This window comes from Pieris brassicae, chromosome 1, assembly GCF_905147105.1.
Source record: "Pieris brassicae chromosome 1, ilPieBrab1.1, whole genome shotgun sequence".
Classification (NCBI taxonomy): Eukaryota; Metazoa; Arthropoda; class Insecta; order Lepidoptera; family Pieridae; genus Pieris; species Pieris brassicae.
The window spans coordinates 16,349,315-16,374,887 of record NC_059665.1 but is presented as its reverse complement, the minus strand read 5'-3'; the positions used below and the strand labels follow the sequence as shown (position 1 = coordinate 16,374,887).

General features: G+C 32.1%; 1 protein-coding gene across 1 annotated transcript in view; it reads left to right on the top strand.

Moving 5' to 3' along the window:
- Window positions 1–19,527, top strand: part of LOC123709665 (aryl hydrocarbon receptor) — a 77,048-nt gene extending 57,521 nt beyond the window's left edge. Inside the window, exons 3-9 of the mRNA XM_045661157.1 lie at window positions 10,125–10,213; window positions 11,166–11,255; window positions 14,895–15,104; window positions 15,388–15,575; window positions 16,707–16,813; window positions 17,101–17,242; window positions 17,986–19,527. Of these exons, the coding sequence (XP_045517113.1) occupies window positions 10,130–10,213; window positions 11,166–11,255; window positions 14,895–15,104; window positions 15,388–15,575; window positions 16,707–16,813; window positions 17,101–17,242; window positions 17,986–18,730 (1,566 nt within the window). The 5' untranslated portion in view covers window positions 10,125–10,129 and the 3' untranslated portion in view covers window positions 18,731–19,527. The remainder of the gene's footprint in view (window positions 1–10,124; window positions 10,214–11,165; window positions 11,256–14,894; window positions 15,105–15,387; window positions 15,576–16,706; window positions 16,814–17,100; window positions 17,243–17,985) is intronic.
- The last annotated feature ends 6,046 nt before the right edge of the window (window positions 19,528–25,573 follow it).

The window sequence follows — 25,573 nt, the reverse complement described above, 5'->3', positions numbered from 1 at the left end:
GCTCCAATATTTGTCCATGAGTGCATTGTGTTCCTCTCCTAAGTGATCACTTCTGTGCCCTTCGCATAGATCTTACTTTTTTAATTCCACCTTCACCGTCACTGCTATTTGATTCTATTTCGATTGTCTGTATTATACGTATACAATACATACGTTTGGGTTACAAATCCATTTATAACCTTTGCGTCCACTGTTTAATTTTATTACTCTCCTATTTTGTGTTATAGTGTTTCTTATAAAGTGTTATTAATATTGTTATTTAAAATTTTTAAAAGCCTTACGTTAAGTGTATGTACTATATAATATTGCCAATATCTAATTCATACATAAGAAAACTCACCAAATTCACGTACATTAAAATACCTTAATAAACGTTTTAATGAGCGTCGAGTTGACTCAAAAAGAACAAAAAAGATACCTTCCGTACCAGGAGTGCATCAGATACAGGAAGGTATAATTGAGCTACACTCGTGGTTCTGATTTATGACACTGCGCTGGGCCCTGCCGAAATTTATTTTCATTTCATGCATCGGTTTCACGGTACGTTAGCATGTATATAATTTTCAGAATATTAAGTGTATTAACAGCGTTTAACAATTCGTTTGGTGATTTTTTAATAGTTGTTTAAGAATAAGATTCAAGTTGACTGTTACCGTGCCCTGTCTATAGCGAGCAGATGGGGCTATTGGGTTTTAGTGGGTAGGGGTCCATTGCACCGTACAGGACGATGCCCACACTCCCCGCGATACTTTTAAAGTTGCCCTGGTGCGGAATCTGTAAATCTATTTCCCGACAATAAAAGTAATGTATACATAAAACTTGAAGTTTACATGTCGAACGATTTCAGGATTTATATTAGGTATTAAATGCTGATTTATGAATAAAGCATTTACATAATAATTTGCAATAAGACATGAGAGTTTTAAGTTTTATTAAACAACATGTATAAATAAGGGAGAATATGTTTACTTCAAAGTATGGATAAAAATGAAAGATAATTAATCTAAACGCCTCGACCGTAACCAACAAAGCTCCGATGCAAAAAAGCTGCATATTTACCGTTTCATTTTAATTACTGTTAACTCCTAAGGAGGAACAGTTTACTATAGACTCTACATTTCAGACCTTGTAGCATACATTGTAAAGAAATAATACTATGCATCTTGCATTTAAACATCTCCGTTGTGATAATGTTTTAGTTGAATAAAATCAATAACATACAGAAACGTCTTTCGTCCCACTTCAAAATCAATAGTTTCCAAAAGATTTCAAAATTATGACTGAACTGTGGCTAAATTAATATTGAATTTTTAAACCCTAATTCGTAATAAAATACAATTTATTTCGTAAGTCCATTATGCTCAGTTTTGTGTTATTTGGTGTTCGTTGTACATCAGTTTATCAGTACACTGTAACGCAGTTACAATAAAGCTTTATTTAAAAATGTATCAGGAATAACGTATCAATTTAAATAAAGTATACGTCATTTAAATGCAATGTGAAAAATAAGCCATTTAAAACAGGCATAAAGCAAATCAGTCTATATCCGTGAGGAATAAAGCAAACACAAAAAACTTTTAACTTGTGTTAATGCAATCCTTTTTGTTTTATTTTTACGAGACGCGTGACCCGACCAGGACTTCTGTTGTACGAGCTGGGGCTACATGGCGTCATTATTTTTTCAATTCACTATAATATAAAAATGCCACATCTGACAGAAATCATAATTGCGAATTCAATTGTTGGATCTTATCTTTACATAATTTAACTTAAGAAAACAATTCATTACTTTTTGAAGTTCCTTTGGAGGTAAAGTTATTACTATTTCTCTTTAAGCAGCGTTTAACCACATCAGTAGCTTGTTAGTTCTAACTTTTGAAAGTTGCTTTTATTATTAGTCATATGGTCTATAAGGTAAATATGGTCTTAACTGTGAATTATTTAGTTTTGTAAATTAGTAATTGTTTAGTAAACTATAGGAATAATTGTGGGTTTTGACGGGCAGATTTGCCTCAAGGTAGAAGTTATGGAAAAGAAGGGGCAAATATATCAGTTCTATAAAAGTATATTGATAAAAGTTATATTTCAAAATATATGACGTATGTACATAGATATTAAGAAACCTTAAGAAACATTATAACACTGAAGCCAGTTATAATATGGGTGGAGGCAAAATATGTCATAACCCGTAACTGTTATTACGACTAGCCGTGATTGGTGCAAAGGCTGATTGGATAAAAACTGTATCGTGTTATCTGCTTCTACTTAACAAGATTATTAAAAAGGCGTTGCTTTATAAAATCTATTACATGTAATACAAGTGTTCGTACGTTATTTTTAAATACACTAATTTGTAAAATATCTATATATTTTATTTCTTGTGAATTCATTAATTTAGCACTCTTTTATTATAGGTATATATTTTCTTCTATTGCGAATTTTTTGACACACTGTTTGACATTTTTCCAAGTAATCCATAGTCGCCATGTAACACCTGTCCACAGTACATACGGTGTGAAATCAGTATTGTGATAAGCTAACGACCGTTTCTTCACTCGGATTCCTTTCCTCCGTATCAATTAAATGGACCGACGCAATCTCGCGCAGCGAAATATTTCTCCCGGCCACTTCTTTTTAATTAATTACTCGATACTTTTTATTTCATCACGTTTGATATTAAACAGACATTTAATATTTGCTAAGAGAAATGGGGTCCGAAAGAGTTGTGTATATTTTTGAAACTCTAAAATCTCTATAATTATTAAGGCAATAATACTTGAAGTATTAGTAAAAAATAGTCTTCTTCAAAAAAATATTGCAACATTAGCATAATATTGAATTAGCCCCACGCGTCCGAGCGATATGACAGTCCGATATTATCAGCCAATCTTGCGATTACCGAGCCCATGACGTTTCGTTTCACGCAACTGACACTCATGACAGTTGGCGTAACCGCATAGATAATCTATTTTGATGAACGGAACGTATGACGTTCGTAATTAGTTTGTTTAATGCATTACTTTGAACGACTGTATTATCAATAAAATGTTTTATCTAAAGAAAATATCAGTATGTGAAATAAATGTCTTGAAAAGTAGTTGACTCGGCTTTGAATATTATCTTTATGTTTATATTATTTCAAAGAAAGTTGAAGACGTGAGATGAGAAACACTGTACATAAAAACATAGACACTTATATAATTAAAGTTACGTAGGTTTCTAAACCCTCTTTGTGTAGCCAGCATTAAACAAATAGGGAAGATTATTTTTTACGATCTAATCACGAATTAACTAGATATAACATGAACTTTGGTTTCAGTCAACTAATGTCAGTTAGGTTGTCTTAGTAAAATATAATTGAAAATAATTATCGAAAATAAACACTAGGCATAAATTGTGTTGAATTCTTCAAATATCCTCATACTCTAGAGAACAATTTAAACTTTAAAATATTCAAGAAAGTTGTAATTGTAAGTTTAGAATAAAGGGACCTATAACTCTCAGGATTCCCACAGGGAGCGTCGACAACCAATGATTTAGTGCGCGTACTCACTTTAATTAATACGAAATAAGAAAATACTTCTATCCTGCTCCCACTTATTACTTTTCCCGTTGAGCTACATCTCTTTATCGTGTTAACCTTAAAAAGCGTATAAAGACATCATTTGCCGGTGATTTATAAAGTCATGGGATTTTTACAGATTTGTTTACTTTGAAAATTAGTAAGGGCGATTAAAATCATGAGTAAATCATTTTTTGTTTTAAATTAATGTGTTATATAGACATCGAACGAACCATTGATTAATTAGGTTTGGTCGTTTTGTACTAGAGTTTGAATATAAAAGGTTAAAAAAAATCTTTCATAGTATCTGTTATTCTATATTGTTATAGACCAAACATTGGTTACAAAACTTTGTCTTGGCGATATTTTAAAAAAAATCTGTATTTATCTTATTTACTCATAGTTTATCTAAGGGTATACATGTGATTCGAAATGTCGAATCCACATTTTAGGGCCAGTTTTAATAGAAAGTCTTCGTATATAATTTATCTTAGGTATTGTAGTACAGCAATTTCCAGTTTCTGAGATAATTTTTTTTAATATCACGATATTTTTATCGTCACCTATAATCATTTAACTCCACTAGGAACTCTAGTAACCAAACATTAACTCCCCCAAGACTAAGGTGACCCTTGAATGTCTAATTAGGTTGCTTTGTAAGCAGTCGGCAAGCGTTAAAACGTTGTTGACATTGCGCGCGAACGAACACCGTCGCGTGTACTGATACAGATTAAAATAGTCACGATGACCATAGAGTTTGTATATTCGGAGTTTAAGCTCCATAGATGAAAGTTCGAATTTTAAATGTCACAGATTGAAAGACATTTACGAAAACTTTTCTATTGCACGCGATTTAATTTATTGTTCAAAAGGTATTTGACGTTTTAGTTCACATTAAACTCAAAGACAAAACTTTCTTATAATGGAGTATGACAGCCATTTTTATTTTACTCTGTAAATCACTACTGTGCAAAATCTTCCTGATCTGATTGTTGATTCTGATTATAATAAGAAAATTCTAGTTCTCAATATGTAAGAGAAAAAGTTACATTTTTGCCGCAAGCAAATTCATTCATTCATTCAGAAATGTAAATCCAGAGAATTGTATCTTATCAATAATGCATATTTTTTTTACTATTCATACAGCATTACAATTTTTAATTTTTATTAATCTAATGGAATAGTAATATAAGACTTACGTTTAATTTAAGTCACATTAAACCGTTTATTAGTAAGCAAAAGTTAACAGCATTAAATAAAAAAAACATTCTCATAAACCACAGATAGCCCAAGGTGCTAAGTTAAAAACTGGCCGAAAGCAAAAAACTATCATTTGAAAATAATTAAAAACGTATCTAAACAGCTGTTACAACCGTTTTACAATATGGCACGCGTCATGGTATATCACCCTTGACTAGCGAGGCGAAGACACTTTATAATCTATTTTGTTTGTTCGTGTTATAATCTATGGCCAAATGATTCATAGTATATGTGGTAGAAGTGTCAGTTTTTCGAAGATTTTATTGATAAGTGACAGTATTGTATTGTGAAATGACGCTTTAGTGCTTTGTGTTTGTCTGTATTTTAAATTGAATAATAATTTAGTTTTTTTATTGCTTCTTTTCGATTGTAAAACCGAAAACATAAAAAACAAAGCAAGTTCTAAGGAATCCCACTAATGACGTTATACAATTTGTTATCTATTTGGCGGTAAACGTCATTACATTTTTCGAATGAAAAATGTATTGGTTTTAATTATGCAGAAGTCAGCTTAGTTCTAATTAATTATTAGGTACGAAGTAAAGTTAACTAGAAGTGCGTGACGTAGAACTATAAAATAATAGCAGTTAAGCAGTTAAGATTGCACGAGTGTGAGCAGAGGAAAATAATAGGGTATTAAAAGAACTTAGTGTAACGGGTTTTATATTATATCTGGCTTTAAAGAAAGTTTTTCACACTGAAAAATTAGTTCGCAAAATTTCAATGCCTTATATTAAGATTTTTAATTTGTTGTTGGCTCCCTTAGTATTAAGAAGGCCTAAATCGAATTTTTGGCAAAGTCGTGATTTGTAAGTCTATTATGTAATAGATACATTTTTCCAAAAACTGCAGCCATTACAAGGTATTATTATATAATTATTCCTGACAACTGTATATTACATAATTTATGACATATTTTTCGTAATATACCTATGTACCCAACTTAATTAATTTTATAAAACTGTTATTATATATCCCTTCCAGCTTCCTATAGCAACATTATCATAATACAAATCTGTTAAATTCAATTATCATGATTTTATTCAAAAAACATGCCGGTACAAATCTTTAAACGCGATTTACTAAAATTCTTCTTTTCGAATTAAGCCTTTGTAGGTATTACTGGGACCCAAAATAATAGTAAATACATTTTCGTAGCATATCATTCTAAACAACTTTTACCGATTTTGCATATTGCATCTCTAAGATGGAGATTTACTAACTGTGAGCAGATTTATGAATACAATAGTATCAAATATTGTATTGTCTATTGAATTCATCCTATTGAATTGTCGAATAAATTTGACGGAATTTTTGATAGGAAAGCATATAATTGATTGATAGTAAAAAAATAATTAATATTAATAGATGTGATGCAAAAAATTAAAATACGTAGATGCGGTTAAGAATTATTAATAAGTGCATTATTATAATGTATTGCATGAATAATACCGTACGTATAAGGATAGGTTAGCGCATTGTTTTCAAATTGTTTTTATATATATCTTAGGATATTTTTTAGAAAACATGTCTGTCATTTAGTAACTCTAAAAATGATATTTATTTTTATTGCAATATATATGAGACTCATACGCTGGGTTTCAATCATAACTACCTACGAATCGTAGCTGTTAAAAAAACTCAGTCAAAAATGCACGAATCTTATTAAAAACCGTGAGAATAAGTAAGGATATATTCATTAACATTTTAAAGTCAATATATGTGAAATGTATTGAACAACATTTGGCTTAGTATGTAAGGATACGGTGTATGCTTTTTACAAATTGAATAAATAAAAATATTACTATAATCAAACGCCATTATAACCAGGGTGGACGGTCTAAATAGTACTTAGACTTATGCCTTAACAATTACTTTAATGAAGAAAGCTTTAAAAAATCAAGGTAAAGAAAAATAATGGTTCCTTGTAAGATTACAAAGAAAAGTTTGCACTTTTAACTAATTGCATTTCGTTGTTATGTAACGTAATGACCTAAAAGCATAAATTACTCCAACAATATAAAAAACGGTACATTATTGTTAATGCTGAAGGATTTTATAATGTAGAGCAAGCCCAGATATAGACAATGTCCGTAAATCTATCAATTATCTATTTACCCTTTTATATAAATGCTCAATTGGACCAAACTAACTGCTATAAGATTTTTCTTGACGCGAGAAATCTGCTCACAGTCAATTACACACTAAATGAAATTAATGTCACTGACAAATGTCAGAAACAGATTAAAAAGCATAGTGACATCCGTCGTTGACATTTCGAATTGGGATGCTACACCAAATACAAGTAGAGAAACAGATACCAAAACGACACGTGATAATATTAATTCCAAAAGCTTAGCCAAGATCTGTGGTCAAAATATCTGATGACGATTCAATATTGAAAAGGAAATCTTGGAAAAGTGATGATAAATATGTTTCTGAGCCTGATAAGTGACTCTCTCGTTGATGTTGATTTTATACAAGGATAGAGCGTCCTTAAAGCTTAGTCAGGCCATGGTTTGGATTAGGATTTTGACAGCCGCTCTTTTAGAAAACAGTCGGCTTTTACGATACTGTTTTAAATATAGCAATTAAGATTACTAATATAAAAAAAAACAATTAAACAACATAATGTTCTGTGTTCTATTAGTTTGTCATTGTCATTTTCCTGTCATTCTGTGACTCTAGCCATCATAATGTCGGGACAGTTGCAGAACCAATGTTTCCGAATATAGGAAATAAAAGAAGAGAAGTTAAATGACTGAAATATATGTTAGTATTATCATGATTGTTCCTAATTTCTAATAAAAACAAGTAAAAACCCCCATTTATTTCCGTGCGACATTGTAACATTACACCTTCATTAAGCATCATGTACTTGCGTGTAATAAGCGATATAAATATTTATTGTTGTGACACTGCACGCTATATATAAACATTTATTTATCTACTCTCATATCGTAAAATTTCACCTCTGTGGCTTAGTGCTTAATGTACATAGAGTATCTTCGACTTCAGATAAAACAGTCATTGTGTTGCTTAAATGCACTTTGCAAACGCGAACGTTTTTTTAACGTTAATAATTAAACCCATATTATTCCCTCTTAACGCTAGGTCAAACTAAACCCTCATCCCATATATTTGTCATATTTTAACAAAATACTTTTTGCAATACAAGTTACAACCCGTATACCACATGCCTAAACATTATTTAATTATATAATAAATAATTGATGGCACCAAATACAACCTCCCTTTAAAGATAGCAGTAGATTAATATTCAATTGAAAAAAGTTCGATAGTGCTATAATGACGATTTTAATGCTCGATAAGACGTATAGTGACGTGGACTACGTTATCGATACATCGACTATCTTGATCGCATCGAAAACAATAAATCTAGAAAAGGAGAGATTAAAGTTGATAAAAGCTTGCTATTTTAAACACTATCTTTAGGGTAGACTCTATAAAATAATGTTATTGGTTGTTACATACTTACATACTTTTTTTACTGTTTATTATTTTAATAGAATATTCTTATTTCAAACTTGTCCTAAATAAAATGTTATCTTGTTATTTGTGTGATATTTTTCCTGTGTGTGTGACCTGTATATTTGAAGCGTTATATTATAAACAATTCTGCTATGCGTTAAAGACATAAGTTACCACGGTCTATTTTTGTATATTATCGATACAATCGCACATCCCTAGCGCCACATGGTGTGTCCCACGTATCCAGTAATTGGCCATCGGAACGGCCAACACTATCCTTTATTTGTGAACCCGAAAGCGAAAACTTAAATTACACCGATCGCCATTTCAAACAGACAGTTTGATTTTCACTTAGATTAATATTGACAGGACAAATTTTATTTAATTTGTATATTTTATGACTAATGGTGGGCAGTCACGGACAGTACTAGGAACATTCAATACTATTAAATCAGGCTTTTTCAATATCGCTTTCTCAAATTTATTGGATAGGAAAAAAAACTTTATATATAAAAATGAATCCCTATTTCCATTGGTCACGGCATCACGCGTGAACGGCTGGACCGATTTCGCTAATTCTTTTTTGTTGTTTTTGTTATTGTCAGGAGAAGGTTCTTATGAAAGAAAAAAAATAAGAAAATTGCGCGGAAAATTTAAGAATACTTTTGTTACGATAGCTAATTTTTTTCTCAATGCACAACGCTTTTACAATTCAAACTGTTTTCATGTAACCTTATGACGTTTGACATAACATTGACAGAATGTGTGCTGCAAATATCGTCAAAGAAAAATGAATATAGTTTAAAAGGATGTAAGAAAAATGAATGTAGTTTAAAACAAATGCTTCTATACGAGTTATTATATTGATAAAATATATATAAAATAATTACAGTCGCTAATTGTTTGTGGCATTAATCTTTGAAATCCGTGTTTTTCACATGGCACAAGTTATATGTCGCCTTTTCCCGTGTCGGGACACCAACAAAACTATTTATATACGCGCCAGAAAAACAAACAAAGAATGTTGTATATCATTAAGCATTACACTTTGTTCCTGTAATATTTTCTTAGTTAATTATACCAATTTGAAATCAATATTCATAGTTAAGACATGACAACGTCTGTCGGGCCCGCTTTACATTATAAACGAAATGTCATCTTTCAAAATCTAATGATCTGTCACAATTATTTCTAACAACTTCTCCTTCAACAAGGCATTAGATATTGCGACACATGAAATTTATCTTTTTATAGCCACCCATTGATTGGCGGGCATGATTTTCATACAAGTGTCGCGTCGAGATGCTGTGAGGGGCAGATCAACCCTTATTCAATTATAGAGATGGGATTTGTCGCTTATGCCACGCCCAATAGGGGTGGAAATACCTATTGATATAGTCTGTGTTTACTACTTGCTTGTGACTGCGGTGCCGTTGTCGAATATGTTATATTTTTGAAGACATTCTAACCGTAAACTCTTTGAGAGGTTACGTTCTCTGCATTGAAAATGTTCTATACAACCGTGTCCTTAAGGATTTGTTTAATAAATAAATCTTCGGTTTTATGGTTCTTATACCTCTTTGCTTTTGCCTATGTGTCTTATTTCATGATTAAATTTCTAGTTAACCTATTTAATAACGTATAATCTATGTTTCACGCTCTTAGTCGTGAAAAATTTATCGTAAATTAAGTGCTAAGTTATTTGAGATTTTTTAAGTCTTTAAAAAATCAGTACTAATGTCCTGTTCCAAAGTTATGGAAACTTATACTGGTGACTAGATCTGAAAATTTAACAAAACATATGTTACAGTTGTCATGCACAAGGAGAAAGAGGATCTTCACGCACACAGACGGGATCATTATGACCACATCATGCCAGACGGGGAGATGTTTCTGCAGGTATACTTACTATTTAAAAAGTTAATAAATTTTCAATAATTTAAGATGATAACCAAATTTAAGTTTTCCATAAATTTATATTGTAAAGGCTTATACATAAAATAGTAAACCTTTTAAAAGTCAAGCCGAGAAAGATTTAATTTTTTAAAATTTCCAATATTAGCTAGCGCTATTTAATGTTTCTTAAGATCTTATTGAAACTTCGAGTTAAGTAAATAAAGTAATAAATTCGCATTAATAGAACCTTATTAAATGTGTATAATATGCACTATATTTCCAACTTTACAGTATGTTAAACAAAGATAAGTAAACACGTCATAAGTTGGTCGCGGTTAATTTTTGCAAACTTATGTAATTAAGGTTAAAATAGGTTTTAATAACGATTAAAATAAAATCGTATCGCATATCTTAAGCTCGGTGCGCTCGCGCAACGTGAAATATTGTAGAGGTTTTATTTATAGCCTACAGCACCTATAGATTTATTGTCGAGCGATTTATGAACCGGCGGAGATGTCAATGAGAGCATTGCATGTAAGTTGCTACTAGGCTTACCGAAACTTTTATGACTTATTGAGTTATGCAGGAATAAAGATTTACAGCTGTATTTAGAGATTCCAATAAATTTGTAAACTTAATAGTTATATATTAAATGGAAAAAATGGTTGTACTCAGATACAATATGTATTTAAACGGGTTTTTACAGCGTAAGAACTTTTCAAACTCGCTATTTAATGTGCTTTGATTGACGAACTTTCAAATCTTTTCTAAATCTCTAACAACTTTTAACGTGTCTGTAAGATTTATTTAATAATAATTATTTTTTACAATAATTCCTTTTATGAGTTTCATAAGTGTTTATAAAAACACAAAAAGACATTGCGTCTATAAGTGGAATACTTTCTTATGGAATAACAAAAACAATTTTTATTTATTAGAAATATTAAATTTTCAGGCACTCAACGGCTTCCTTATGATCCTGACGTGTGAGGGTGAGGTGTTCTTTGCGACGCACAGCATCGAGAGCTATTTAGGATTTCATCAGGTTTGTTATATTTTTTTTATTACAAAGACAAATAAAAATACTATATCGTGCACGAAAGTGGTGTCTCTTTCGTAATAAATAGTTGTGACAGTGCAAGATGACACATTTATTTCATTAATTTATGGTAAAGTTTAGTGCCTACTATGAAATAGATACACTATTACATTTCACGGGATGTAAAGTGTAAATGCTAATACTATTTTCGTATTTCGTAAATACTTGATGTATTTGTTTTCCTGTTAAAAAAAGTTCATAGAATAATACAAAGTGATTTTAATCATCGAACATTAACAGCACGTAAAATTCATTAGTAATTAAATGTTAGTATGGAAAGTAGCTATTCTTGGGTGTACTTGGAACTATGCATTTGTACGATATACATTTCATCTATATAAATGATATAGAAAAAATGCGTTAGAAAATTATCGTATTGATGTATCATATTTGACAAGACTTTCGTTCGCCCAGTTGTCGTTTTTATTTTAATAAAGTTCTTTTCACACGTTGTTATTTCGTCTATTTCATGACAACATGTAAATATTTTCATAATTACCACGAATTTCCCTCTGAACGATAAAATATGAGATTTCATAAAGTTAAGACCCAGTACTTATCGAAGTAATTAATATTTTTATGAAGTACGTAACCAACCCGCTGCGATTGTATTTATTTGATTAATAATATAGCACTTTTGCGTTGTTATATGAAATTAAGATATATATTTGAATAATGAATTAATATATTTCGAGGGCGTTTTTCGTTTAGATGTAGTTTCATTAGGCGACGAGGAAATATTTAAAAATATCAAACAAAAAATAAATCAGTTTAAGTATACTGTTTTAATTTAACGTATTCCTTGTCTCTTTCTATCAAATTCTGTTCCTGGTGATGAAAGAGAGGGATACTGTATGATGTACTTATAGATATTGATGTTTAATTGTAAGCTGATTTTAAAAACTCTCCGGCTTTACTCGCATTCATTATCATAGGTAGAGTACATATCTACAACATTTATTTTTCAAAAACGGTGCATTGACATAATTAAACGTACTAATTACTAAATAAACTCATTTTGTATTTATAATATTCGTCTTTTTATAATTAGGTATTTTGAATGAACTTTCAACAAAATTGGATTCTAAACACTTGTTCATCTATTACAAAGAAAGCCTTGAGTCACAGGCATTGGAGTACGTCACCTCCATTTCCTAGTTAAGAAATCCATAATGAGCCGAACAAAAACTTGGCATTACAAGTCGTTAACCCTCCGCATTACGGCTAATAAAGCCGAAATGAATTATGACTATCACAAGAAACCCCAAGTTTGGCCCACTCCCAACCCTAGCCATAAAACTTTCAGTTCACAATCGTATAAATTTTATTCAACCCCAGGTTTGCTTTTGTTTTGTGTCGAATCTAAAATTTTACCTGCAACATAAGGGCAAAGAATAATTCCACAGATATTGTACTGTTATGTATTATACGTAAATTGTGATATTTATGCCAGTGAACTTTCGCGTTTGCACTTTAGTCCAGAAAATGCGAAAATAGTAACAGTGTAAGAACAAACTAAGGAGCCTTAGTTTGTGCAATAACATTGAATAAAAACAGTATTATAATATATAGTATGAAATAATGTATTAATTTTAAAACACTTTGATTTAAACAAGAGAGCAATTAGTTTCATCCTATTATGGCTTCATTCTAGGCCGATTTATTCAAAAGTTCACTACTTACGTACATGTTATTAACTTTTGTATGGATTCTATGTTATATCAATTAAAATTATGTAAAACAGAGCGGGCAGAATAAAACTCGTTTGTAAAAGCTACTAAACGTTTTGAAATGTTAATTATGTCAACCTAATTTTTCCTTACTGGTGGTGGCTTACTACTTACTACATACAGTCTACATTATAATTACTCACTTTTAGCTGGTCCCATTTGGCATTCTAAGCTTTAATGGAGCATCTGTGTGACATTTTAATCTATGCATCACGTAGGGGTGGGTTGCGATTAAAGTTAATCGATTTCGAAATCATTAAATCGGGTGAATACTTCCTCATGGCACGTGCCGAGTAATCGATAGACTTTGATTAACCTCCAATGTCCGTATCGATTTAGAATCGATTTCATTTAAGACATTGAGTAATGCCAAATCGACTTCGAGCAATTAAGTTCCTTTAAGTACCTTTATGTAACTTAAATCTAAATGTGTTATATGCAGGTGTAATAAGGAAGTGTTAAGTTAAGCCAATTAAAACAGTGCCTCGAATTTCAATAAAGTATCGCATTACACTTTAACACCAATAGTTTCATGTATATTTATATATTTCTTTATTTCTATAGTGTTAGAATGAAAGTCTAGTCGTAACAGTAATCGTAAAACAGTAATCGTAGCTGAAAGTCAAGCTACGATTACTGTTTTAGTAATAAAATACGAATCTTTTTTTTTAACTTTCCATACCATTATAGCCCTATAAAATATCCCTAAAATAAGTTTATTTAAAAATTACTATAATTCGCACCCCTCTGTTTCGAGCAGGGGTCGGTAGATTACCAAGCTGTCTCACCAGGTGGCACCATCGATCGTACTACGTTACACCCTAATGCATAGTTCACCGGCCCTTAGAATTAACTGACCATAACTACTCCTTTGTTTTAAAATATTCACGAAAATACCAAACAGAATGACATTTGTTTTCACTGTGAATTGAATTCTAAATTGAGAGCGGCGTTAATTGCTGTTATTGAAAATGCCTAATGCCTTTAAGTTGGTTCTACACGTTCTTTAGGAACCAAATATTCCGCCCATAAAAAGCCATTAATATAACCATAAAAAAATATTACAATTGCAGAAACAATAAACAAAAGTTTTGCAACAGTAAACGACTACCCCTAAATATTGAACAAAAACCAATTATGAAACAAATCATCATTCTCTGACATTTAATGCCATCGCAATATGTTCGAACCCACATACAAACATTACGGGACCCTTACTATCTATGTTAGCCTTAGGTTACGTTCGGTACGCTTATGATTCATTTACATGTCAGTTAAAAACTAGGGGGCCCAAACTTGCGCCTTGCACAACCCCCATTGATTATCAATTAGTTTTGTACTTGGATCATTTGTTGTCGGCGCATTATTCACACTGTTTATACTATACGTTGTTGAACGATGTGTTAAAATCCGTATTTACCAATATGCTTAGTAATATAACTCGTATGTCAAGGGATCAAAGTTGTTAATAGATGTTTTGTATTAAAATTAACATATCCATCTTCGTTACAGATGATTCTTTAATGATCGGTTTCAAATCGATTTTAGGGTCATTGATGTTTATTGATTTACGGTTCAGTTATGACTTGCTCTTTTTACACTGATGAATAACTATTTAGACGGTTTATCAAATAATTATCTTGTTATTTTGATTATATAGATGATTTATAGTTTTTGAATCAGATTATGCAATGGTTAAGAACTCTATTGTATGTAATTTAATCAACCGAGTTATCCCATGATCATAGATAATTATTAATTCACACATCGACATATTTCTTTATCACTACTTACTACGTTTTAATTTTGTACTTCTGTTGTAGTAGTTTAGTATTTTTAATCACCTAATTTTCAGTCAGATATTGTTCACCAATCGGTGTACGAGCTGGTACATTCTGAAGATCGGGAAGAGCTTCAGAGGCAGCTATTATGGAATTCCTTTCTTCAGCCGGAAGTAAATAATTTGACCCTCCAAGACGTCTTGAGGCCTGAAAGGGCTCATCTACTTGAAAGAAGTTTTACAGTGCGGTTTAGGTGTTTACTGGACAATACGAGTGGATTTCTTGTAAGTAAATGGAATAATATCACATCTAGTAAACATAAACACAACATTATATTTTTGAGTCACTTAGGTTTGAAATGCTAGTTGAACAGGAACAAGTTATAAATCTAGAACTTGAATGAGAAAGTTCTAGTTCTAGAAATTAGTGGTGGTGGTAATCTATATGTAGCTTTTTTATTTGTTATGGAAAAAGGCCCTTTCACCGTAATGAAGTATGTATGTACGTAATCAACAAACTTGGCCTGTTGAGATAAAACATTTTATTTGAAATTCTAATCATTTTCAGAGGTTAGACATCCGAGGAAGAATAAAGGTACTGCATGGTCAGAATAAGAAAACGGAAGACCCGCCCTTAGCACTATTCGCAATATGCGCCCCGTTCGGACCTCCAAGTTTACTTGAAATACCACAAAAAGAAGTCATGTTCAAGAGCAAACATAAGTTGGATCTCGCTTTAGTTTCAATGGATCAAAGGTATGCTATATCAATTTGTATGTTTTATGAAACCCATTAAGGAATAATTCCTAGCAACTAAGTTGATCAGAGTTGTTACATGCGCATTTTTACAACAAGCATGAAATTACTTGCTCTTATTAGAAATTACAAATTGATATACATTATCGTTAGGTACCTAATAATAATTTTCGGTAACATTAAAAAATATACAATATTCTTTAGAAATTAAAAAAAAAATGACGTTTCGGAAGATTTTTTATATACCCGTATTTCTTATAATCGCTTTAACAATTTATTAAATCTTTGTTGTGTTTTTTTTATATTACTTTACTTTGATTTGCGAAGCTAAACTCTAATAGCTATTCCAGCTATATCTCCTATAGCATATGCCATATTCGAAAATTTCAGTTAAAATTAATATAACATTTAAGTCTCACGTATTAACCGCAAGCCACAAAAAGCACCGACCACAAAAGAGCATACGGAACATAGAAATAATCCGTATCCCATACAAAATGTATAATTGGTAAATACGTGCGGCGTGACCGATAACATTATGGATAGTTAGACGTAAAAAACTATTTCCACTATGAGAATATTGTTTTGTACCTTTACAAAAATATTTTATTTTAATATGCACGTTTGATGTCCTTAAGTATATTTTAAAACATAGAATTCAGTATGGAGACTTTCAATAAACGCAATATGTTAAAACCTATATAACCCTGGGGTTTTGTGTATTTCGACCCAGTTTTAATAATAATATATCAAAATTAAATGATAATCCAAAGTCTTTATAATCTATTGCGTGTCTCGGCCGCAAATTTATATTAGATTATTAATATTCCTTTGAAGCCAAGTAGGTGAGCCTACTTTGCTCACAGTCATTTTTGAGTGATATACCCTCTTCTTATTATATTTTTTATTCACCAGCATTTGTGTAAGAAACATTAATTGGTAATATGTTATGAATTTTAGCAGTATATATAATAAAAATAAATATTATAATACTATATTTTAACGTGTCGAAAGTATCAGATATGTTATACATATTATATCAGACATTTGAATAAGGAACATACCCTTTAAACCAGTTTTACAGTTTATACCAGTTAAACAAATAAGGTTTTACATTATAATTTGTTTCAGAGGGAAAATGCTTCTAGGATACACAGATGCGGAGCTTGCAAATATGGGTGGTTATGACTTAGTACATTACGACGACCTAGCTTACGTTGCGAGTGCGCATCAAGAATGTAAGTTCTATTATAGTACTTCTTATCCATATATATGGTATTAGCTTAAAAACCAATACAAAACAGAGATAAACAATATGCGTTTCTTATACAATATCCAGTGGCGCTACAACCCTATTCTGTGTACTTATTTTTTATAATTTCCTTTATACACAACTTTTGTGTTTTCACTATATATTAACTGCATATATAAAGTACAGTCCGTCGGTACCCGGGATTTGTACCCAACATACGCTTACATTAGCGCTAATACAATAATGGTTATGTAATAAAATTTGATTTTTCAGTATTAAAAACAGGAGCGTCAGGCATGATCGCGTACAGGTTTCAGACGAAAGATGGTCAGTGGCAATGGCTGCAGACGTCATCACGTCTTGTTTATAAGAACTCGAAGCCGGATTTTGTTATCAGCACGCATAGGCCTTTAATGTGAGTATTTTTTATTTTAACAGAATCAAAAAGGTAACCAATGGTATAACCCATTTCGGTAGTCTTAATTTGAATAAAGTTATGGGATTTTTTATTAAATAAAACATTAAAAAAACACTTTTTAAACGGATTGAAACTATGTATTATTATTATAAACTTATAATTATTTACATAATTTTAAAGCACGCGAAACGTCGGAAAAAAATTAAATTTATAATTATGCATTGCATATGCATTATGTGTAAAAGCTATCTTAACAAAAGACAATACTATAAATAATTCTTCTGTCCACATCGTATCTCTAACTTTCGTATTAACTACTGACTGATTTCTAATTAAATTTTTCATGTATCCTTTTTTTTTAGTTTAGTTTCTTTTTTGTTCCTGTTTAGTTTTGTTTTAATAACCATGTTATATGTATTTCTGCTCTTGCCGACCTTATTTAATTTAATACATTTCTCTTCTCATAGTGGTTGCCTGGAAGAGATCGCTCGAAAGCGATAAGGCCGCCAGTCCTTATCATTTAATTATGTTCAATTTTTATATTGTAATGCAACGACGGTATTAATTAAAAATAAATATTGTTTCGTTGGAAAGCAATCCTAGAACTTTCGTGCTGTTACCGACAAAAGTTAATAAATATGTTTATTTAGGTATTGACATTCACTATTTAATAAATGTTACGAATTCCAAAAATTATAATTAATATAGGCATAGGTATATTATGTTATAAAAAATTTCAGGGAGGAGGAAGGACGTGATCTCTTGGGCAAACGTACTATGGACTTTAAAGTGAGCTACTTAGACACTGGTCTCACCAGTCTCTATTTCTCTGAAACCGAACAACTCTCCAACGAGTCCACTGTAACGACGCCGCCGCGCGCCGCTCGTCGATACAAAACCCAGCTCCGAGATTTCCTTTCCACCTGCAGAAATAAACGACGGGTTCCGACCACGCCGGCCCCGCCACCTGTAGACTATCTCGCAGCCGATGCGGTCGCGGCCTATACGAACCTGAACGGGGCCTACACAGCCCCGTACGGGGAGTACCCGCCGGCGCCGACCCTCCACTACGCTCCTCCCTTAGACGACAGGTTCCTCTCGGCCGACAACCTCTTCCACCAATACAAACCCCTATCCTACCACTATACACCTTACACTCCCAACGGTTTCCTCGAACCTCCAGGGTACGACGTGACCACGTACCGACCTCCATCAAGGGAATACACGTACGTGGACAGCACCGGGCGGTATATGAGTCCCGTGACCGGTGAGCGGCGGTCCCCCAGCGTTGTCCCGGGACCGAGTCCCGGAGGCTCCAGCGGGTCCACAGAGCAGGAGAGGATGCAGACGGCCCCCGAGATGCCCCGGCAGACGGTGTTGATGTGGGGGGCCGGTGGGTCAGCTCAGGAAGTCCCGGTGGAGTACTCTCCACCCCAGGTCTGGCGTTATCCGTCCCACTACCACACGGCTGAGGCCACGCAGTGAGCTTTGTAATACGTGCTTGGAATCACCAAAGATCGTGTCGCGTTTTGAGTTCTTCCACATTGATGTAGTCCTGGTATGAGTTGCTTGAACAAAATTATTTTAAATGGCGGATACGACTACGGACTAGAGCCTCACAATTATAAATCCTATAATATAAGGGTTTGTGCAATATTTAACGAGTTGTCAAAGGCAATTGAAGTGAATCATGAAATATTAAAAAAAAAAATGTCGTCGTCGACTACCTTTTTAGTTGAGCAGTGTTGGTCTAGTGGCTTGAGGGTGCGACTCCCATCCCTGAGGTCGTAGGTTCCATCCCCGGTTGTGCTTGATGTTGTACGTCAGCAGTAACTTTACTTTTTTTAAACATTGTCTATGCGTGAAAACGAAATGCGTCGATTCCAAAAAATTTATATGTTTATGAACTATTGTTTTTGAGAGATTTGCTTACTTTTGCTGACAAGAGGAGGGGGGGGGATAAACTTGAACGACCCCAGATTAATTTAAACATTAAAAAGCAATAGTTAGTCATTGTTTAAAAGTTCATTATAAACTCTCGTTTATTATAAACTTGAACTAGTTCTTCGAGTTATAGTTAATAAGGTGAAATAATACTGAAATATGGTTTTTCTATACGATTTAAAATAATCACATTATTGTGCAAGTAACTCATATCGGGAGTAAATGTAAGATTGGGGTTTGTTACCATGTCGTGATGTGCCTGTGTATATATCGTTTTAATGAAATTAATAGAAATCTATCAATTTCATTAAAAATACCGACAAAAACAGGGTCCTCCCATGTATGTACATAATATATTTATTATAAAGTGAAGAAATAAAACAATTTTATAAATATTCCTAGAATAAAGTGTGTTCTCGCTACGCAAAAGACACGTTTAGTTTGTATTATGTAAATATTTTTATATATTTTTGTATGCTTTAGCTTTTAGTGTTAATGAGTTAAAAGCTCAAATATAATAGTTTTCTCCGCTTGAACATAATCGTTTAGTGAATGAAAATTGTGAATGTAATAGAAACATGTTTTAAAATTTTAAAGTATTTTACTACGACGCACCTTATACCATTTTCCAAATTATTAAGAATGACAATTTTATATCGGTTTTAATCATATTTAACACCAGACGTTTTTAATACAATTTTTATAAGGTTTATCGCGAAAATTTCACTATTTCAAAATCAAATACATTATATTTTTGTGAATTTAGCATTTTTTATGTTTTTAGAGACACCAACATGGCCTCGCCAACGCATTGACAACGCACTTGTAAATACAGGCGTGCCTTCATAAATTATAAGTTGTAACCGAACATATTTAAAATGTATACTTATGTTACAACTTCTTATGGAATACTTCCATAGAAGTTAAATCGTTAAGGCTTTATAAACTATTCTAATTAATTTTGTCCGTTTATCGTTAAACATTTCAATCACTATCTAGTTTCTTATACTAATTATACAAAATTTATTTGCATTGCTGCAGTGACGCGTTGGCTTGGCGAATCTTCCGAAGAATTAGATTTAAGCTAAACTTGTATTATGTCACTTCCGGAACTTTCTAAACTTTTGCCTCTCATACACATGAAGGCCTATATTATTAAGCCCAATGAAATTCATAAATAAACTTATAACTGTAAAAGTGAATTTGTATATACATATAGTTTTAACCATGATATACAGTATTTTCAAAGCAATTTGAATTTTGCGTAAGCATATGAGATTTTGTAGGACGTTGCCATTTTTACGACGTATTTTTATTTATATACATTAAAAGAAGTATTTCGAGTATAGAAAACATTTTTGATAATTGTATCTAATACCGTTTGATACAATGCAACACGCTAAAATTCTCAAAAGTCAATCCAGAATAATTAGTTGGAATTGTAATACGAGATGCGTTTTGATTGTGGAGAAGCCGAACATATTGTGTGCATACTGTTAGTTATAATATTATATCTATTATATATTGAGATTGTTTAAAAAGGCAACGTTCTATTGAGTCCCAGTATCACGTCTTCTCATTGTATATTCCATAAGTGATGTGAGTACGGGTGAAAATTAGTGTATCGTTCGAGTCATTTTAACGAATTTATCTTCCATTTCGAGTTCCACTCAATTTGTTATTTATTGCAAACATAAATTATATTAAATTAGACGTAAGATAAAATTAAAAGCACGTTCAGTTATTCCCTTGTATGGCCATGACAACATTTTTTTTTTCAAACTAAAGCCGCAAATATAAATCGTACATAAAATTATTCTATAATTATTTGAATGAAATCGATGATTTTGTATTAGAAATTAATTTTTCTATTTTTTTTTTCATAAGAAATGTATTTTTATGAGTCTGTTGTTATGGACCAAATATTCAAACTACACTCATTCTCCGAGAATGGTTTAAATAAATAATTACTTTGAAATTTGTAAATAAATAGATAAGGCGCTTTACGTATGTATTATTAATATTTATACTTATCCAAGTAAAATAGAATTCTGTATTTATTTTAGTTTAGCGTAATTATGTAAAATAAAGAAATTAAATAAATTTTTCAAGCCACTGATGATGAGTTTAATTTTTGGTAATTTATTAAGAAATATCAACTATAAGTTATGTCTCTTATGTTCCTAGACTACCTACTTATTCATTATTTAAGTCACAATCTTCTGAAAATGTTTATTTATCAAACCCAATGCTGATTCCTTAATTGTTATTATTACTACTTCAACTAAAAATGCAATTTTTTTCATAAAAAATTAATGGCTCTAATTAGTTTTAACGAATAAAGGGTTTAGGTTTTTGTTTCCGAAAAATGTTGCCTTTACTGTAACAATAATGTTTGTACCAGTGCCATCTAGTAGAATTATACCATATTATGCCTTTTAAGAATATTTCTAATATGTCTCCTTCCTTTTAGGATAAATCTTTATTATACTTATCTACGAATATCGCAAATTGTATCATAAGTATTTTTATCAACATTAAACTTTAAAATTGAATGTTGGATATTAAAAATTCATTAATTTCTGAAGCAGCGACATCTATTAGATTCTAATGGAAGTATGTAAGTAATCAGATGTAATGTAGTTGCTTGTGTTTTATTTTCAATATTTAACACAAGATGTCTCTGTTTCTGTATAGAGCTATTTTAAAATAATTTTCAAATATTAATATTGTAAACTTAGATATAACAATTTATAATTAAATCATGTGACGCATAAGGCCTTTAAGGTAATGGCTATCATCAGCTACCTTAATTTACCACAATGAACTACTCTGCCCTGCTAAGTGCAAATGCAGCACTTGATAAAATGTCGTTCGCACATAAATGCGGTAAACCTATTTTTAGATGTCTGAGGAACAAGTTAATGCTAAAAATAAATTTATTTAATCAAAAACTTAAGAAAAAATTGTAAATATTTAAGAACTGACTAATTTAATCTTTGTTACACTTAACCGCGGCAGTGTACAATACTGCTTTTTTATTTAAAAACTGTTAAATGCTTAATAAGATAAATACTTAAAAGATGCAGTAATAGTTGCAAGTGCTCATTTCTTTTTAGGTACCTAGTAGGTAACACTGAAAATGTTTAGAAAATGAAAAACGGCTTAATGTAGTAAGTTGCCAATACTTTTATTATTTTTCGAAATATTCTCCGTTCCTCTCTACACATCATCGCATTCGATGGGACCACTGAGAAAAGCAGTAGGCCCATTCTTCCTTAATTCTTCCATTCTCTTTTATGGAATTTTCGTACGCTTTCACCGCATCTTCAGGGCTCGTAAAGTGAATACCTCGAATTTTATCTTTAGTTCTTGGGTATAAATGAAAGTCACAGAGCCTCAGGTACTGTATCGCGGATGACTCATTACCTCGACACCTGCCATAGTCATATTCACCAGTCCATGCGAAGGTTTTTCTGGTCGTCGGTAAAATTATAGGGAATCCATCTGGTACAAAGCTTCCTGACGCCTAAATGTTCGTGTAATACTTTTTGAACTTGACTCATACCAATGCCTAGGCTTGCCCGTATATGCTCATAGGTCACTCTCTTACCTTCCTCTATCATGCGTCGCACAGCACTGATGTTATCTTCAGTAGTCGCTGTTAAAGAAAGTCCCTCATACGGATCATCATTGAGAGTGCTACGTCCACGCTTAAACTCGTTTAACCAATTGTAAATAGTGGCACGAGATGGGGCTTCTTAAAGAAATGCTAATCGCAGTCTATCACAGCTTTATTGTTGAGTAAGGCCACAACGAAAGTCATAATAAATCATTGACCGAAAATTTTCTTGCGTTAGTTTCATTTTCACGTGAAACAGAAACAAATGACAAATAAATGCAACTACATTAGGTTACCAAAGACATCTAAAACTGAAATTCGAAAAAAGTTTTTATTAGCAATGTTTCTTAATGGCCCGTTCTAAACATTTTCAGTGTTACCCACGTATTAGTAAGTAATGCATTTCTTTCTAGTACGTACACATTAATAATAATAATAATAATTGTTTGCAAGAATATGGTACAAAATTGTGTAAGGTGGTACGATACAATAGTAAGTTCGCATATTCTGCCACACACAATGGCCATGACTTTTACATTTTACATCATTAGTCGTATGAATTGGTGAATTCTTATTTTATTTATATCGTACATATCATATCAAACGTTATTAAATTTATATCAACTACAGTGTCTCACGCAAATAATCATTTAGCAAGTATCGCGTTTCTAACTAGGATATGCTCATTACTGCACTTATCATAAGTAAAAGTAGAGTTTTGCAATTGCTGCGTTTATCGTTATCAAAAAAGAGGTTCTAGTCATGAAATTTGTTTTTTTGTGTATTTGAAAATCTCCAAAAGGTCTGGTGCAATTATAATTAGTAGGGCAGTACTACAAAACCATTCACTTATTGTAAAACTTTCGGTGTTTAAAAACATATTAGTTTTTACAAAAGCGAATACCGTGAAATTTTAATTTGTCAAATTATTTAACTTTCCTTTGTGAGCTGACTCATCTATGTGGATTGCAATCTAGGCGATAAAATGCCTATATTGCAATAAAGCTTAGATTCTGGTCTACATATACATAAAAAGTAGTAACAAGTAGTAAAAAGTAGTTAGTAACGACGACAGCCTTCCTAAATGTTGGTTTCAGGGTTTTATACAAATATTAGAAAGAATGTCCAAAATAACACCAAGTTCGTTTGTCTTCACCTCAAACGATCTAAATCCTGGTTTAGAAAATCTAACAGTCAAGCAGGTGATCAGCCTCCTGACGCATGCCAGAAGATAGTGAGACCATTAGTGCACAGCCGGGGTTCGAACCTACAACCTCAGGGATAATAGTTGGAAGCAATAACCACTACCAACACTAGCAGTTAGAGTATTATAAAATCAAATCAAAATATTATTTATTCATACAGCTAACTAACTTACTGTATAGTTACGAACGTCAGTAAAAATAATGGTTACTTTTAGAACCATTATTACTATTATTTGTCGGTTTTCAAATAAAGAGCGTAGATTGAGAACTAGCAATAAACTCTCCGTCACTTCAATTCTCAAAATGAACACAGGAACAGAGTGTCTTCCCTTTAATAGAGACTAAAAGTAGTGTTATTGGACACTTACCTATGATAACAATCCTTTTTAGTAAATTAGGTTAGACTTAAATTACTTATTAGTCTTAAGTTAGGCTAGACCGTAATGTTCCATGATGTCGTAGTAGATACGACACATGTATATTAAAAAAAATATAAAAAAAACTTCAATTCTCAAAATGTTTGTGACCACTACATTGTGCTCCTTTATTGTGATAACATAATTATTTCTTCTCGCTTGCGCTCGAATAAAGCACAGACTACAGCTAGTCATACATTAAACGGTGTTAATATGTTTGTGAAAAAGGAAGTTGTGTGCTTCCTTCAACCTAAAGGCAGAATCGTCGAGCAATCTCACCACTGACTGGCCGTCCGAAGACCGTAATGGTTCTTTGAGATAATCCCTATTTCCTTAGCGGCTGGAATAAATTCTTTAGCGCGTTTACGGTTATGACATCTCGCAGTGATTTTCAAGCGCAGTACCAGTTCGTAGGTATCGCTACAATGTCATCTTAAGAAGACTCTATAACGGTTAACAGCGGTGCAATTTGGTAGACTTTCCGGTGTGCATAATATACATTTACCCTTTATCTGAAGCCGTGGTCACGGATCAGTCTCAAACTGAAATATAGGTTCATATATATTCTAAATGTCACTTTCTATATGAATTACATATTACATAACACTAAGTAATTGATATCTTTTGTACCTGTTTTTATAATAGGCCTAATATTCAATGAATCTTTTGTTTGAATAATGAATAAATCAGATGTGAGAGCGATGTACATCTTTATTCAGATCTCATATAGAGATGTTAATACATTTCATCAGTATAAAGATCACTTATTATTGTAATAACCGTACGAGTACGTAAGAGCTTCTTTATCGTGCGATCATTAGGTTGCGACATCAGCGCTACGAATATTGAGAGGACTACATTTAAATTGCATACAAAAACATCAGGATTGGTATCGCTGTCCCTCTTTTGGTAGTCCTACGCTCTAACTGAGCTTTCAAGACAAGGCTCTTCGAGGCCAACAGCGAGGTTTGCAAAGAAATCGCTGTCGTTAGTGGAAGTTGGATAAAGGGCGCTGATTGCACAAAATTTCTTATTTCCTTATAGGAAATAGTGACAAAAAGTTATATAGTTAAAATGTTATTAAAAATATAGAACTATAAAAATATTGCTGTACTTGGCAAAAAGGAAGTTCTAAATCACA